Below are 18,440 nucleotides of genomic sequence, written 5' to 3'. Positions count from 1 at the left end.
GCTTCTCTGTGACAGGCAGGCCAGACACTCATATTCCCCTGGCCCCCAATCCATCCATCTGTACAAAGATTGTTTCCATGGCGTCCTTTCAGGAAGACAGTGGGTACGCATTCGAACGGGAACCACAATCATGGGAACTTGCTCTGAAGCTGCCTCTCCTACATGGCCACATCTGAAATTTTGACTTTTTAAACAGCTAATAGTAAAATATTTAACTTTTATAAGTCTTTTACCAGGAGCCTTCCCTGACAGTCTGGTTGGCCAGTAAAGGATACACCCACTCCAGTTTCAGCCGCTTCGTTGGTAACTCAGCTTTTGCTTCCAAACTGTACGAATCCACTTGGTCTTTGGGCATGTACATGGTGACCGGACGGCCTCGAAGAAACATTTTTACATATCCTTCTTCTACAAAAACAGTGAAGGTGTCAGTGACATGCCTCGGGGCGCTCCGAAAGCAAACACCACAGTCTGGTTAGCTTGTAGGGCACACAGTGGCCGTCTCCCTTGTGCACCTTACATTTTTTTTTAAAGATGCATTTATTTATCTAACGTGTTGATTGGTACAGGAGTCACATGACACTTGTGATGCTCAAAGAGTGACTTTTGGGAGTTGGTTTTTGGCTTCCATCCCACAAGGTTCAGAATCTGGCTCACTCTGTTAGGTTTGGGTAAGTGGCTTTACCTGCTGAGCCATGTCTCTGGTCCCTCCACCCCACCCCCACCCCCATGTCCCTTTCAATTAGTTTTCCAGAGGAAACGAAACCCAACAGACAGGGGCTGGAGAGATGGCTCAGTGGTTAAGAGCACAGACTGCTTTTCCAGAGGACCCAAGCTGGGCTTTTGGCACCCGTGACAGATGACTCACAATACTCCAAGAAATCTGTTGCCCTTCTCTGCCCTCTTTGGGTATTTGGCTACATGTGCACATATCCACACACAGAGACACATACATGTAAATAAAAATTAAATCAAAATTTAAAATCTAATGCAAAATTAAATAAATAACCTGAAACAAAAGTTTGTGTGGTTATTATTTTTGAGCTTCTCACTCAAGTTCAGAGCATCCATAAGAATTTGTAAAGAGCCTGAGTGAGATTCCAAGTCATTTCCTGTGACATCTGGGTGTAGGCATGTTACCATCAGAAGAAAATGTACCATGGAGAATCACAAGTAATTGAGAAACCCACTTTATTACCAAGTCCAAGTGAGTATCATACATCAGTATATACAATCTCGGAATCAAAATATATCTTTTGATATTTAAATCGCCTTGTTATATAAGTGTAAAATATAATTCCATGCATTCTTTACACTTTACAGTCCTTGCAAATGCAAAGAATGTGAAGTCAGCAGAAGTGCACGCAGAGATGCAACAAGAATGCTAAATAAGACTTTTTTGTGTGTTTTTTGTGGGTTTCTCTGTGTAGCCCAGGCTGTCCTGGAACTCACCCTGTAGACCAGGCTGGCCTCGAACTTAAAGATACGCCTGCCTCTGCTCCCTAGTGCTGGGATTAAAGGTGTGTGCCACCACTGCTCAGCTAAGTAAATCAATCTTAAAAGTAAAATTCTTAAAAATTTAAAAAGAAAATGCTTCAAGTGAAGCTTAAAATGGAAAATGGAAGGAGAAGGAGGAAGAGGAAGAGGGGGGAGGGGGAGAGAGGGAGAGGGGGAGGGGAGAAGGGGGAGGCGGAGAGGAGGGGGAGGGAGAGGGGGAGGGGAGAAGGGGGAGGAGGAGAGGAGGGGGAGGAGGAGAAAGGAGGGGGAGGGAGAGGAGGAGGCAGCCTAACTGAGGGAGGGAGAGACGGGGAGGCAGTTTTCTAGATTGAATATTTCTATTAAAATAACTTTACTTTTAATTAGAAGATTTATTATTTTTATGAATATGACTATATGCTCCACATGCATGCCAGAAGAGGGGATCAGAAACCCTGGGCCTGGAGCCATAAGCAGTTGTGAGCAGCTTTGTGGGTGCTGGGAACTGAACCTGGGTCCTCTGCAAGAGCAACAAGTTCTCTTATTGCTGCACCATCTCTCTAGGACCCAAAAATACTTCGGTATTCTAATAAATGGATATAAGTAAATAAAAGGGCCAAAGTAAAAAAATATGTCGATCTGAGGCAACTTCTGTTTCCCCCCACGCCCCCTAACCCAACCCACTTGGGGTACTCTGACTACTAAGGCTATAATGTGAGCAAGGAAAATGATCAGAGTCTCTGTTCTGATGTTCTCGCAGATCGGAGAATCCAGAATCGATGATATCTAACCCAGACAGGGGCGACCAGCAAAACCTGTGCCAAACCCCACAGGAAATCACCTCAGAGAGAACAGGATAAATTGGGAGAATCACCGTGCTTCAGCAGCTAAGGACTGTCACACACCGCATGCAAGTATTTGTCACCACATGCATGCACTTCAGATCCCAATGCCCGTGCCACTCTTCACTCTGGGTTTAACGTAGCTTGACTTTATAGATGAGAGCCACGAATGTGCTCATCCCCATGCACACTGGTCCAGCCACGGCCCCTGCGATGGTGGGGACGGCATCCTCCCTGGTTGTATCCAGATCGGCTCACCCGGGACTGCCATCACTGCAGGCTCTCTTAATGCTCCCTCACGTCACCTTACATACTGCTGCCAATGCCAGAGAGCCTCCAGTGCACTTCATTAGATTCTTCATCCATCCTGCCTTTGTCTACTTGCTTACTGATACGTCTAGCAGTACGAGCCAGCACGGCAGGCTCTCTTTTAGCTGACCTCCTCTTCTATATCCACCCCACAAGGATTCTCCTTGTGGGCCAGAAGCGGCTCTCAGCACCTCATGAGCTGTCTCCCCTGAGCCTCACCTCCAGCTCTTCCCTCCTCTTCTCCTCTGAACCTCTTGCCTACTCTAACCTCTCACCCAAGTTGCCGTTTATCCCTTGGTGACCACAAAGGCAGGCTTAAAAGGCAGCCGCCTGCCCCACCTTAGAGCAGAGGGAAGCGGGAATGGTGGAGTTCAAAGTGAACCGGAAAGTCACTCTGCTAACTCTGTAATGCAGGGATCAACCCAGCCAGGGTGCTAAGACTAACGCCCATACAATGGCATTTCCGAAAGCCAGAGAGCTAGAGAGCCTGCTGTGGGTGCCGATAGTGCGTGTCTGTTGAGGTCACGTGGTGGTTACGGTCCAGTGAAGAATGCGTGTGCCTGACGCTTCCTTATCTCGCCATTAAATATTGCTGACTAGGACAAAGCAATATTTTAACTATGTGCCATCGTGTACTATAAACGGGGACAGCCTACGTCTACAACCAGTACAACTGGGAAAGCAATGCTGTTTTGCAAATGCGTTAGGAGCACAGCACACAATCACCAAACCCAGAGGTGCGTGCTTGTGGGGAGAGGTCAGCGGTGCAGGGCTTCATGCCAAACAGGTCTAAAAGGATCTCTCCAGATCCTTTTAGACCTCCTACAATCAGGCAATGAGGAATGACAATCCAAATCACAGCCGCATGTCGAAGCCCGTTCAAGTGAATGTTCGGAGGAGCACTGAACTTAGGAGAGATAACAGAAATGCTGTCATGCGTGGAGGCTCCTGCCTGTATGAGAACAGCCTCAGGGGCTGGGGCAGCAGCCATGTGCAGAGAGCTGTGGGCTGGGAGGCTCTGCCTACCTTTGCAGTGTGTCACCCGGCGCTTCCCTTGGGGTTTCGGAGACTGAAGGGCTAGACAAAGAGATGGCAGGTACCGCAAGTGTGGCTGGCCTGTCTGCTGGGGTGCTCACCGGTGCTACCCTGGCCCCCAAGGGGACAAGGGAACAAGGGGGATATTGTATGTATCTTGACATGACATATATGCTCAGGTTGCATGCCTGTAGGTTTGTGGTAATTACATTTTCAGGGATTAATCTTTATTTTGTGTGGAAGATGGGAAAACTGAGAAAACTAAAATCAGATTAATTTATTTAGTTACACATTTGTAACTTTTTTTTGTGTTTAGCTATATCTTAAAATACAGTTAATATGCTAAAAGGAGAGAGGACGAAGTACCTGCTGTCTTAGAAAGTGTGATTTAGAGACAGCCATTTATGAAGTATTATTGGCTTGCAATTTAGGAAATTAGAAGCAGAAAGGGAGCAAGTATTTTGAAGAGGGTAGGACAGCCTCACGGAGGGGAGACTTTCCCTCGGGGAGAAGCGCAGGAGAGGTCGGTGGAGCAGGCTACAGGCAAAGGGCGTCTTTCCTGAGAAGTCCCTGCTTTAACCCTCACTGACTTCCATGTGGGTCTGACAAGGGGCAGGTAGGGGTCTAGTCGCTATGCCTGCTGCCTGTCTCCTGGTGACCCTGCTGTTATCTGAGCTCCCAATGACTGACTGTTTGTTGTCTGAGTACCAGTGGCCTGGCTCTGAGGTTACCATTTTGTTCCCCACTCAGTCAAGGTCTAAATTATATGCCCCCTCCCCCAATCTAAGAACGAAACCAGAGCTTACCTGGACTGAATGCGGGCTCCTTGGGTTTGCTGTGAAAATAAACCAAAAAAAAAAAGTATTTATTTATTTATATGTGTGTATAATATTTGCACATATACATATGTATAGATGTGTGCTTGCATGTGTGTGGACATACGTGTGTGCATGTTCGTGTGGAGGTCTGAGGACACTGCCATGCTTTTCCCTGGTCATGCCTGTCGCACATATGCAGGCAGGGTCTCTCACGGAACCCAGAGCTGTTTCAGTCAGTGTGGCTGGCCGGCTGCTCCAGAGGGTCCCCATCTCCGCCTCCCTCACTCTGGGTTTACAAGAGCGCTACGGTGCCCACCTGGCTTTTGTGTGGCTTTGGGATCTGAACTCACATTCTCAGCCACACGATGTGTCTTACCCGCTGAGCCACTCCCCAGCACTGCCACACAGGTTTTAAAGGGCACCTGGGGCATTTCCTCTCAGAGCTCCGCAGCTCCACACTACAGCCATTTTCCACATGTATGGTGTGTAAACAAGGCCAATCTCATTGCAAAGGATATATATATATATATATATATATATATATATATATATATATATATATGTATATATATATATGTTTAAAATTAAGTGAATAAGATTGTAATCCCATTTAAGAGCAAATATAGGTTAGGGGCACCTGGCTAGTCAAGTGGCCCTGGCTAATGTGCAAGGTCAACTTTTCCTCTTCCATTTAAGGAACTTAATTAAAATGAGCAGAGTCCTATTTCTGCCACAGAGATACCTACATATTCATGCTTATGGATGCACTATTCATAACAGCAAGGGGTGGAGTCAGCCATATGTCCATCAACAGAAGGGCTGGAACCAGCCATATGACCATTAATGGGAACCAGCGATAGGCTCACCAACAGAAGGGACAGAACCAACTATATGTCCATCAACAGAAAAAGCTGGGAACAGCCATATGTCCACCAACAGAAGGGCTAGAACCAGCCATACACCCATCAACAGAAGGGCTAGAACCAGCCACATGTCCATCAACAGAAGGGCTAGAACCAGCCATATGTCCATCAACAGAAGGGCTAGAACCAGCCATATGTCCATCAACAGAAGGGCTAGAACCAGCCATTTGTCCATCAACAGAAGGGCTAGAACCAGCCATACACTCATCAACAGGAACGAGCCATATGCTCGTTAATTAAGGAATGGGATCAGCTATGTGTCCATCAACAGAAGGGCTAGAACCAGCCATACACCCATCAACCAATGAATAAAAATGAAGTATAGACACACAACAGAGTTTTATACAACGGTGGACACCATGTAGAAGAGCTGTAGTGGGAAAGTGAGCTCCCTGGAGACCGCCCACCGTCCTACTCAACTGTGACGGGTGAGCTCTGGTGAGGCACAGTCCCAGAGAATTCGTCCCAGGACTGACTGCTTCTTTGCTACTGATGTGCTTTCTCCTGTTTGTCACTGCCACAGTCCTCACTTATGTGGCTTGGTGTGAGTGGACACCGGGAGACCCTCACTGCCTAGAGCCTGGTGTGATTACTTCCTGGGTGATAGCCCACTCTGTTGGGCCAGTTTCTTGCAGATCAACATGAAGATGAAAATTCTTGAGAAAATGCTGTCTAGATGAACTAAGGATTTTATGGAATTTCTGACTTGACTGAAATAATTTTGGGAAGTTAGGGTAGTTGATAGAAAATGTAAAGTTAGGAAATTAGGAGAGTTGATCAAAAGTTTTAGGTTAGAATTAAGAATAAAGTTTGCCCTCCCTGATAGAATGGCAAACGCCGCTCAAGTTAGAGAAAGAGGCACAGCGAGCACCCGTGCAGTACAAGCTCGTAACTGTAGAAGCAAGAAGAGTCGGCTTGGGGCAAGCTAACGATCAAAGTGAGCATACACCCTAGGATGGGCCTGTGATCTAGGGTTGAGGTAACAGGTTTTCAGGTTTTCAGTGTGCACCAGGAATTAATAGGGTTACAATAAAGAGCAAATAGTTCCATTATAAATAAAGGAACAGAAAATAGACGATTAGCCAGCCTCCCCAGTCAGAACTTCAAAAGTAAGAAGAAACATGACTTGCTTTTTAGTAAGCATAGGTTGTCGCCAGCAAACCAGAAGGAAAAACTTGCAACCAAAGACTTGGCTTGTTTAAACTTTACTGATCAATGACTAAAAACGACTGCTTTGAGGTTACTCTGAGCTTCTGGAAAGAAAGATAGATGAGAATTGTTTCGTTAGATATAAGTTTTGTACAAGAAATACATAATCAATATCCTGTTGTAATTTTCTTTTGTATAAAGATTTGGATTTTCGAAGAGCGTTTTTATGGTGATTATCTCTGGAAAATTTGTAACTGTGGCTATGAGGTAATTTCCTTCCTAATAGAAAAAAACTTTGTCTCTAGGGGTTTAAAAAAGGGGTTAAGAAAAGAAATAACTCACTGGAGCTTGTCCTTGCTCCAACCATACTCTCTCTCTCTCTCTCTCTCTCTCTCTCTCTGTGAATGTTTGATTTTCCCCCCTCCCTTCTCTAACTGCTACAGCCCTTGTAAGCACAGGATCCACCTTCGTCAGCTGCTCTCAACACTGACCCCTCATAGGTTACCTGCCTCAGTTTACCCTCTGGTTCTAAAGCTGGTCTTTGACATCACAGCTGCAAAGAAAAAAATAAAGTTTACAGGAAATGGATGGATCTGGAATATATTGTATTAACTAAGACAACCTTCTAGTCATGGTTACTACTGCTGGGATGAAACACCATGAGTAAAGCAACATGGCGGGGAAAGGGTTAATGTCAGGTTATACTTCCAGGTAACAATCCACACTGAGGGAAGTCAGGACAGGAATGGAAGCAGGGCAGGAACCTAGAGGCAGGAGCTGATGCAGAGGCCATGGAGGGTGCTGCTTACTGGCTTGCTCCACATGGCTTGCTTCAGCCTGCTTTCTTATAGAGCCCAGAACCACCAACCCAGGGATGGCCCCACCCACAATGGGCTGGCCCCTCTCCCATCAATCACTAATTAAGAAAGTGCTTTACTGACTTGCCTACAGCCTGACCTTATGGAGGTGTTTCTTATTTGAGGTTCCCTCCTCTCTGATGACTTCAGCTATGGCAAATTGACATAAAACTAGCCAGCACACACATTCTCTCAAATGTGGATCCTAGCTTGCAACATCTGTGTGTGTGTATATGTGTGTGTGTGGGTGGGGGTGTGTGAGTGAGTATAGGCTATGAAATCTAAAAGGAGACCGTAAGAGGGGAAGGGATGGGGGTGAGGGAGGGCTATAGAACATATGCAATACAAAAGTGGGATGCATGGGCGACAGGATGAAAGTGGAGGAGAGAAAGGAAAACTAACACACACTGTTTAGGAGGGCTGGAAAGATGGCTCAGCAGCTAAGAGCCCCATCTCTTCTTTTTTGTTTTTTTAAGATTTATTTATTATTATATCTAAGTACACTGTAGCTGTCTTCAGACACACCAGAAGAGGGTGTCAGATCTCATTACAGATGGTTGTGAGCCACCATGTGGTTGCTGGGATTTGAACTCAGGACCTTCGGAAGAGCAGTTGGTGCTCTTAACCACTGAGCCATCTCTCCAGCCCCCATCTCTTCTTTTAGAGGACCCAGGTTCAGTTCTCAGCACCCACATGACGGGCCGGGCCAAGCCATCTCTAACTCACTCCAGTTCCCAGGATCCAACACTCTTTCTTTATGGTGCACAGGTGTACATGCAGGCAAAATTCTCATACACATAGAATTAAATTTAACTTAAATTTTTAAGTTGAAACAAATTTTATTTGCGAATGCCATAATAAAGCGTAATACTGTATACATTGGTTAATTTTTTAAAAGTCATCCAAGTCTTGATGAAAGAACTTGTGGGTCTGGACTTTGTTGGCACATCTCTTGTATGGTAACTGTTCTAAGGATGACAGAAGGGTAGAACAGAGGCCGCCCATAAGGGAATGTCACTGCTGAGCACAGACATCTTGGGTGCCCATCACAAAACAGACAGTGACAACCTATGACCATGCCTGGGAAATCAAAGAAGAAAATGCCTCAGTTGGACCACAGTCCTTCTTAGAGCAAGCAGAGCTTGTGAGGGAGGCAACAGATGAGAAACAAAAAGAGTGTGTGGCCCCAGAGAAGTGGCCACCCACTTCTTCTCAATGGGGGACCCCCCTGGGACAGCCGCCAGTGGGGAGGTGACAAGAGCCCAGAGACTGCTATAGTTGACCTAAAGGGCCACCAGCTGGAAGCTTGGTCCACGGCAGCAGTGCTGAGATGACCCCACGAGATCAGGTCATGGGGCACCGTGATCATTAATGGGTTACGGTCAAGAGGTTGGATTAGAGAGACACACCAGACACAGACTCTCAGAGAGGGCAGGAACGTGAGCCACTCCTTGCACCCCAGCCGGAGATTCCAGCTGTTTGCCCCGCACTGCTCAGCTATGCTAGGTCTCCCAGCCTTAAGCTAGGAAATAAATCAGAAGAAAGGAAACCACAGGCACAAGGAACACTGGTTTATCCAGTGGTTCTCGACCTTCCTGATGCTGTGACCCTTTAATACAGTTCCCCATGTTGTGGTGATTTCCCCCACCCCATAAAATTAGTTTGTTGCTACTTCATAAGTGTAATTTTGCTAATGTTGATATCTGATATGTAGGACATTTGAATATGCCACTCCTGTGGGGTCACTTTAATCACCCCTTAAATGCTGCTAGAGATATAATCTTTGGTTGCTTGAATTAAAAAAGAAAAAAAAAAGCAGATACATTGCTAATATCACTTCTTTATTTATGCATGCACATCTGTGCATATACTTGTTAGCTAGGTGCCTATGCTGTACGTGTGCGTGTGTTTGTGTATTGTGTGTGAGTGTGTGTGTGTGTGTGTGTGTGTGTGTATTGGCCAAAGGCAAATGTCAAGTGACTTTTCTAGATCTTTCTCTCTAGCAGGAGCTGTGGTGGGGCCACCCCTATGTAAACGCTGGGCTGGAGCAGCCGCAGAAGTATCTCCTGCTGGAGGACCTGATTGAAGACTGCCTGAGAGAACAAGGATTGCTGGTGCAGACAATGCCAGCCAATCAGGAGCTGCTGTTTAGAAGAGATGCTTTCTCGGGACCAATGGGGCGCAGGTGGAGGGCGTGTTCAGATGAGCTTGCGGAGGCGTTTCTCACCTGCTCCCTGACTCACCTCCAGCCCCCAAGGGCAGGTAGGGTCAGGCTGGGTAGTCCAGGATAGTTCGTCACCTTTTTGTATTTTTTCCTGAGACAGAATCTCTCACTGAACTCATTGATCTGACGAGGCCCATCGACCTATGAGCTTCAGGGATCTCTTAGTCTCTGCCCTCCCTAGTTCTATGGTTACAGGCACAGATTCCACTATGTCCCAGTTCTTTTTATGAGTTTTGGGAATCTAAACTCAGAACTCAAGTCTTTGTGTGTTTTAGTTAGGGTTACTGTTGCTGTGACGAAACACTGTGACCCAAAGCAACTTGGGGATGAAGATTTATTTTAGCTTACAACTCTGAAGTTACAATGTATCACTGAGGGAAGTCAAGGCAGAGACTCAGAGCAGGGACCGGAAGGCAGGAGATGATGCAGCACCTGGAGAGGTGCTGTTTACAGTTGATGCCTCACGATTGATTTTCTCAGTCTGCTTTCTTAAAGCACCCAGGATCACCAGTCCAGAGGTGGCCCCACCCACAGGGAGCTGGGCCCGCCCACATCAAGCACCTATCAAGAAAATGCCCCACAGGCTTGCCCACAGAATCTGGTGGGGGCATTTCCTCAACTGAGTTTCCTTCGTCCCAAATGACTCTAGCTTGGGGTCAGGCTGACATAAAACTAGCCTGCACATTGTCTGGTATGGCAGGCTTTCTAAGTGAGCCATCTCCCTAAAATCCCATCTCCCTGAAGTCACCCCTTTTCTCCTCAGTTCTAACTTGAAATGCAATGAAAAGCACCTCTGCCGGAAGTCATCCTTCAGCCCACGCTGTATCAGGGATATGATCCCTTGCTTCCCTTGATGTCCAGGCCACTCCGAGCCTGTGTGGAGTGGGTGGTGAGGCTCAAACAAGCCTGGCTGAAAAACACAGCAGAATTTGCTGTTGGCAAAACTTTCTAAACTCTGAAGTGTGGCCAAGGGACACGGAACTGTAAAAACTCTGTTTGGCCTTCCGATCTAAATTCTAGGGTTCCTTTGAGGCTATACAGCCCCAGGCAAGCTGTTTCTAACCCCTTGGGTAAGTAGCTCTGGTTTCCAGCCTGTAACTGCTGTTCTGTGCCCTTGCCTGGAGCACCCCAGTATTCGCATTGGCTCCCTAACCCTCCTCCTGGACACCAGCCTGCAGAAGACACAAGACTGCTGCTTGGGTCTAGGCTAGTGGCCACTTCCTGTGAGGCCTTCTTGGGCGTCCAGTCAACACTGCAGTCTTCCCTCAGGCCCCGCTCCCCACAGTCCACACTCCTACCCCACCCTGGCTTATTTTTGTCTATAGCACTTTGAGCCCTGTTTTATTTTGTTTCTCCACTGAGCAGAAAGGCCCACGAATACAGCATCTTCATCCTGCTTACAGTTGCATCTCCAGGGCAGAACAGGGGGCGGCCACCGCCTGGCACCAGGGGCAAGGCCTGAGGCTGCTTCTCTCCTCACACACCACAGATGACCTGGTGTGCCTCAGAACGTCTCTTGCTACACTCACCCACATTCCTCTCCAGTCTGCCCTGGGCACTCCCTGAAGGTCTATGGAAAGGGATGTGTGGGAGTGTGGGGTCCCCTTTGTCTGGATCTTTAGGAATGTGACCCGTCAGCCAGCTCACTCTGGGCCTTTAATGAGTCCCCTCTTCCTATAAAGCCAAGTGTTTTCCTTCTGACACTCTGCCAAAAATGCAGTGTGGGCCTGTCCCTTGAGGGGGGCCTGCCCCCTTTTCCCTTTTCTTGCTTTGTTTGAGCCCAGTATACAGTGGCTTCAGCTTTCTGTCACACTTAAAATAGCTGTCTTTCTGTGGCTCACCTGGCTTGTCCCCTCTGTCAGAGCATGATTGACAGTCTTGTGATCTGTGTGCCCTGCGGAAGCCGGAGTCCCGATTCCATGTCACTTATGCATTGGCTCACAGGCAGTGGGAAGAAAGGTGAGGGAAAGGCAAAAAAAAAAAAAAAAAAAAAAAAAGACAGCAAGGCAAACCTCCTGCGGTCATAGGAACGGGATGCTGGAGCCAGACAGGAAGCCAAAAGACACCAGGATTCTTTGCCTCATGCTGACAGTCACAAAGGCAAAAAGATGCCCAAACCTTGAATCCCGTGATTCTGTGCGGTGTCCAGAAAAAGGAAAATGCAGTTTCAGGTGCTGGGGAGGTGTCTAGGTCATTAAAGTGACTGCCACACAAGCCTGAGGACCAGGGTCCAGATCCCCAGCACCCACACAGAAAGGCTGTGCAGGTGGGGGAGGAGTCTGGGGGAGACAGACTGATCGAAGAAGACAACTGATATTAACCTTTGGCTCGCATACATGTCCATGCAGGTGAGCGTGCGCGTGTGCACGCACACACACACACACACACACACACACACACACACACACACACACCTATAGACAATGGTCCTCCAAGAAGAGGAAGTCCACAGGGGAATTCCCCACGGGATGCTCAGGTCTCCAGGAATCTGAGAAGAGGGAATGGCTTCTAGGAGCAACTGACACAGGTGGGCACAAAAGCCAAAAGTCGTGGTGGGAGAGGCATCAAGGGCTACTGGAGTGTCTGTGTTCCATAGATCAAAGCTATGCAATGCAGCTCACCAGGGGACACAGGCTGCTTTGCTTCTTCATCCACAAAACGGACAGAACCACTTCAGGACTGAGCAAGACAGGACAAAGTGCCTTCACACTGCTGCCAATGACTTCCCGCCTAACCAATGTCACCCACAAGAAGCCACTTTAAGGGACTGGAGATTTAACTAGGACTCCAGCACAAACACTAAGGCTAAAGTGTGGTGCTAGTAATCAGCCTCTAGGTGGCGCTCCTTACCAGTTTCTTAAACAGTTCTAGATTTATTTATTTATTTTTTAAATGTAATTTCATGCATTCAAGGAATGCTTAGTGGGAGGTTTTCGTGTTTCCTGCACTCTGCAAAGTGCTGCAGGGCCAGAGACTAAGAAAGGACAGTGTCCCTGCTCTCTTAGAGCCCAAGGGAGGTCATGGGTGGGAATGGGTAAAGATGGAGGAGGGCTATGGACAACCGCAGACACAGGCTGTCTGCAAAACACCTACCTCAGGTGGGGGCTAAAAAAGGGGCTCTTCAGCTGAGCCTTGTAGGGTGAGGTAAAGTCTGTTCAAACACTGTCACTCCCACTCTAGACTCTGAAGCACCAGAGGGAAGACCACAGCTGGGTGACATCTCAGAGTGATGCCTGAGTTTAGGTAAGCCACCTGCTGTGCTTTGATGATTTGAGCGCCATTTTTTTTTAAATCAGTTCAGGGCTGTGTCTTTCTCAGTGAGCTACACGTCCAAACCCTTTTCCTTCTTTTCCCATTGCTTTGTGTTGTGTCTTACAGAAACTGAGGAAACCAGGGTCAGCCTGTTTCCGTGCTGTCAACAAGTCCCGCGAAGGTGAATCAATCTCTTCGCTCGGCCCATCCCATTCCCATCCTGCCTTGCATCATGCCACACATATAGTAGGTCCAAGTGAAGCCCTGCTGTAGGCTGCACGAGTAGGGTGACAGACATTGTCCAAGCACCTCGTTCTTCTCTTTTCAGGTTGGGGTAGGAGGCACAGAACTCCAAATGCTTCTGTGACGGTTAACTTCAATTGATCTAGCATCGCCTGGGGGGACCATCTCCCTGAGGAACTGTCTGAATTGGGTTAGCTTGTGAGAACGTTTCTTAATTGGGTTAGTTAGGAGTGGAGGAGAGCCCATCCTCAATATGAGCAGCACCTCTTGTCTTGGGCTGTGTAAATGCAGAGAGGGCTGGAAGAAGGCGCATTCTCTGCTCTGTGGGTGTGTTGCCTGCATGTATGCCTGTGGCCCACAGAGGCCAAGAGAGTGTTGAATCTTCTGGAACTGGAAGTACAGATGGTTATGAGCCCCAACTCCCACGACGTGGATGCTGGGAACAGAACCTAAGCCCTCTTCAAGAGCAGAAGATGTTCTTAGCTGCTGAGCCATCTCTCCAGCCTCACGCTCTCTGCTCCTGTGTGTTTAACTTCCTCACACTCCTGCCACTGTGACTTTCCTGGAGTGACAGACCCTAACCTGGAACTGTAAACTGAAAGAGTTGCTTTTCATCACAGCTATAGAAACAAAACTTGGGCAGTCCCTGAGAAGAGAGACACATAGGCTGTGACCTTGGAACGGAGCAACAATAGTCCTAGGTACACAGGCACCTGCAGGCCAGCCTGGTGTGGAGGATGCTTTGGAGAAGAAGGTACTCAATCCTCGGAACACCTGTGAGGTCCATACTATTTCGATGCTGAAGAGTCCCTATTCCCCAATCTAGTGATTTAAAATCATGGAACACAAAGTGGCAGAGCCGGGATGGAGGCTTGGGTGTGGCTGTCAGGATCCAACATTTTAACCGTCTTTCATCCTCATTAAGAGGAATAGATATATTTGCTCAATGAATGTTTTCTGGGCACCTACTGCGTGCCTTAGCATTGTTAAGAATGCTGAACTAGTCTGGCTGGTTGAGAAAACCCTTGTTGGCATAGAATATGGTGCCACATTTCTGCAGTCTCAGCACTTGGAACACTGAGGCAGGATTGTGACTGTCACATTAGCTGGGCCACACAGCAAGTTCTGCTCGGGCACGTGGAAAGTGTCTCATGAGCCCTGTGTTGCCACGGATACTATAGGGGACCTTCAAGTCCTCTCTTGGGATTTTTTTCAGAAACAGGTAACTTGTGAAATAAAGCAACTCTAAAAGAGAAGAAAAAAAAATTTTTTTCTGCTGGGAAATAGAAGAGGCGGGCTGAAGAGGTGTACTGTCAGGGCCAAGGAGAGGATAAGGAGCCAGGAGATCTTGAACTGGAGGCTAAGGAGAAAGGTCATCACTAGGTTAGTAGTACCTAGCCTACCTAGTTAGAAGCTACCAACTGGGCCTTTAGGAGCTGGAGGAAGCAGCCAAAGGACAAATCCATGGCCTGCCCAGCTCTAAGAAGGAGGAGAGGCCAGAGAGACCAGCACAGCTGTCCTGGACAGGCTGCGAAGCAACAGGGCTGTACAGAGGAGCAGGGCTTGGGCCTTAGAGAATACTTTGATTTTTCCCTTCAAATTTGTTGACTCCAAAGACCGACAGTGTATATGTATGTGGTAACAAAGATTCCAACAGTTGGCTGAGAGTTCTTACTCTACAAACGCAACTCACTGCCAGAAGCTGTAGATGGACACATAGTATTTTAATTCTAAGGTTGATACATCTCTATCGGAGGCCAGAATGGGGACACTTTCTCCGGTAACATCTAATGTCAACTGTGCTCATAAACTTAGAACAAAGTAGCCATTTCTCATATAAAACTTTTTTAAAGTTAAAAAAAAAATCTTAGTGGATTAGTGTACCGGGTACATCATAGCATTCTTTCAGAATGTTATTGCTGACTCCCTATTTAAATTTAATAAGTACTTCATGGTGACAAGACTCATTATGTAATCATTAATATTCATTTGCCATGAATATTACATAAAGTAAAATATTACATTGCCCTACATTGCTTTTATCTCTAATGGAAGCATTGTCAGTAGAGAGATTAAATGCTGTTAAAAAGTGCCGAGGCTGCTTAGAGGCAAAGAATTTTTAAATGTTAAACAGTCGAAGATGGAAGGTGAAGATTGTATGAAGTCATGGGAAAGACTCCAGACTCCACCAATCCCTTTTAAAGGAAATGGGACAGGGAGCAACGAGATAGAAAGCATAATAAAGACTACAGCTCTAAATAAGAGAGATGCACACACCTGATTTATAGGAAGTGAGGACACTCGGGGAACATGACAAACACTTTCTTCTCAAGAGTGAGGAGCTGCATAGAGCCTACAGATTTGTCCTCTAGATGTTCTCACTGTTGCTAAGGAATGCAGGCGCTGGTGTGACATTCTTGCACATAGCTTATTTGCACTGGGGGGCGGGGGGGGGAGTGACACCACACTGACCATTTTGGCTACTGATGCATTACATCTGAATCCACAGATCAGGGCGGAGCCCAGGTTCTCTGCCTGATATCAGTGCATTTCCACCTATCAAACTGACTCCAGCCAGAACTCGCGCCTCCTGCGGTCGATCAGTGTACTGCTAGTGGCCTGGCTGGCAGCTGGGAGGATCATGGCGTGGGCCATCTGTTCCCTGAATCATGGGTAGATTTTTTCAAACTCTGGGTTGTACTCAATGGCCTGGGCCATTCATACAAATGTAACTAAACCTGGCAAACCAAAGAAAGGAGCAGTCACTTCAGAGTCACCAGAAGTTGTCAATCACCTTCATGTTACACACAAGGAAGAAATGGCTGAGAATTTCGGAATACTTCATGTATTATTTTTCTGTGCACTGCCATCCCAACATAGCTGGCCCTTTACTGAGCATTAAGCATGCCATTGAGTGTTTTCTTCCCAGTTAGGCCCCTAGGAGCCAAACGAATGAGACACAAGTGTCACAAAATCCCCGAGGAACAGCCAGGGCTCTCAAACGTGAAGACATCCAGATCGTGCCATGTGCTTTCCATTCTGTCTCACTGGCTACACAGGAACTCAGGAGGCAGGCACATCTTCTCAGATGGGAGGCAGCCACCTAAGGTGATTCCCTAGAGCTCGAAGCCCCAGTGAGAGGAGGAGACAGCTTGTTTTCGCCCTTCACCACAGGAAGTCATGGAAGAATCTAGAGCTGGAGGTAGGGAACGCTGGGGGTCCCTAGGCTTTTCTCTGTATTAGCCTAGAATCCAAGAGCTCCTCCGGAAGCCCCTGTGAGGCCAGAGCTGGGGCTGCTCATATGGGGAAAGGAATGACGATGTGGCGATCTGGGCCAAGCAGTGCCCACATTGCCAACTTGACTCCTATGACTATCCCAATAGGTGCCCCAGAGTATCCACCAGTACCAGTGGGGACCCAGGCATCCTCTCTGAACCCACTGGTAACAGGATGGCTGGGGTGGTCTCTTGGTTTCAATGGGATGGAAGGTTTGGCTCCAAGCGAACACTCACAGTGGCCAGGATTATTTTTAGAAAATGATTTGCAAGCATTCCCATTCTCTCGTTTCCAAATCAAAATTCCTTCCCGTGGCATTTCTCAAAAAAAAAAAAAAATCCCTTTGTAAATATCTTTCATGGAAATATTTACCAAGTACATTAAGCAAAGCCATGGGATTTAAAGGGTAAGACAGATCTGGTCTTTACACAGTGTAGATTCTTTCTGGAAATTCCTGATAGAAATCAGATGTTCCTAGGACCTGCCAAAACATAGACATTTCAGGTCAGCACCAACCTCGGCCTGAATTCCATTCAGAGCAGCCTTGGGGTGGGCACACTCTGTGGCCACCTGGCCTCACTGCCATGATCTCACCACCTCATTAGCATAAGATTAGCATAATCTTCCCCTAAGAAGCACTCATAGTCTGAGAAGAAGATGAGTCCACGGCTTCTGAAATTGTCAGTGGACCATGGATTCAATTTACCACACAATATAAAGAGCTGTCAGTATTTTTAAACATTGTTTTACTCTATGTGTATGGATGTCTTGCCTGTATGCATGTCTGTGCACCACGTGTGTGCAGGGCCCAGGTAGAGGGTGTCAAAGCTCCTGGAACTGCAGTTACAGGCTGTTGAGAGCTGCCATACAGGTTCTGGGAATTGAACCCGGGTCCTCTGGAAGAACAGCCAGTGGTCCTGACTGATGAGTCATCTCTCCAGCTCTCCTCCTCCCTCCTTCCTCCTCTTCCTCCTCTTCCTCTTCTTCTTCCTCTTCCTCCTCTTCCTCCTCCTCCTCCTCCTCCTCCTCCTCCTCCTCCTCTTCTTCTTCTTCTTCTTCTTCTTCTTCTTCTTCTTCTTCTTCTTCTTCTTCTTCTTCTTCACCACCTCCTCCCCATCCCCCTTCTTTTACAAAGATCCTTTTCAGAGCTAAAGCTGACACAGGGTTTCCAAGCATCCCTCACAAGACTGAGTCCCCACAAAGTTTCAAACTTGGAAGCTTTACAGCCTGTGGTTTGGAACCAACTGTGTTCTGACTAAGCCATCTCCTTACACGAACATCTCAAAGGAAGCAAGCCTAACCTCTGAAGCCGAGGCTTCTTCCTGGACTCCTCAGAACAGAAAAACTAAAACCAGAGCCAGGCAAGAACAAGGCCTTGCTAGGCGGAAAAGCACGGGAACCTCACCGACCCAACATGTTCTTAAAACAGGCTGTTAAAATGCCAAAAAGGAGCTTTTTGTGAGTAAAATGTTAGAGTGCATTTCGCATATTTATCATAACCCACGGTACAAACTCACAGAACATTCAAAGTTAGGAGTTAAGTATAGGACGGGAAACCTGAATGGAAACTGGTTTGTATTTCTGGTGTTAGCTCACTATTAAAAACAGCCCCAGGAGAGTTCAAAAGCACAGCTTTCAACCTATCCATCTCAGAAAGTATTGCTACGAGCTTTAAGCATTCCAGCAAAGATAAATTCAATATTAACTTGGGAAGGTCTATTGGAAATAGGTGGCACCACATCTGAAAATTCAGATCCACTTCCTGGGCTAATTTCTTAGACATTGCTATACTATCATCAACATCACCACCACCATCATCCCTACCATCACCATCACCATCATCATCACCATCTCAGACATTGTGGGCTGGAAGTCAAGTTACAGTTTCCAGGATGTGACCTGTGATTGCCAGCTACCCAACTCCCACTAATGCAATCTCAGAAGGCCTGGCGCTCAGATGTAGGCTTGACTCATCAAGAGGGATTTTCCAAGTTGTCCCTTGGGTAGAGTTGCCCCGTGGGTAATAAATGGAAGAAGGT

General features: G+C 47.1%; 1 protein-coding gene across 15 annotated transcripts in view; it reads right to left on the bottom strand.

Moving 5' to 3' along the window:
- Window positions 1-18,440, bottom strand: part of Eml1 (echinoderm microtubule associated protein like 1) — a 168,575-nt gene that overhangs the window by 32,693 nt on the left and 117,442 nt on the right. For 7 of the 15 annotated variants that reach the window (NM_001286346.1, NM_001043336.2, NM_001364197.1 and 4 more), the window contains 2 exons: window positions 4,466-4,494; window positions 276-405 (listed from right to left, as the gene is read on the bottom strand). In NM_001286346.1, the coding sequence (NP_001273275.1) occupies window positions 276-405; window positions 4,466-4,494 (159 nt within the window). Of the gene's footprint in view, window positions 1-275; window positions 406-3,650; window positions 3,702-4,465; window positions 4,495-6,530; window positions 6,654-11,471; window positions 11,589-18,440 lie in introns of those variants that run through there. The other 8 variants (XM_017315168.1, NM_001286347.1, NM_001364193.1 and 5 more) reach the window with 3 other exon arrangements.

Source organism: Mus musculus, chromosome 12 (genome assembly GCF_000001635.26).
Source record: "Mus musculus strain C57BL/6J chromosome 12, GRCm38.p6 C57BL/6J".
Taxonomy (NCBI): Eukaryota; Metazoa; Chordata; class Mammalia; order Rodentia; family Muridae; genus Mus; species Mus musculus.
The sequence above is the reverse complement of the archived record's forward strand: the minus strand, read 5'-3'. Positions and strand labels throughout refer to the sequence as shown.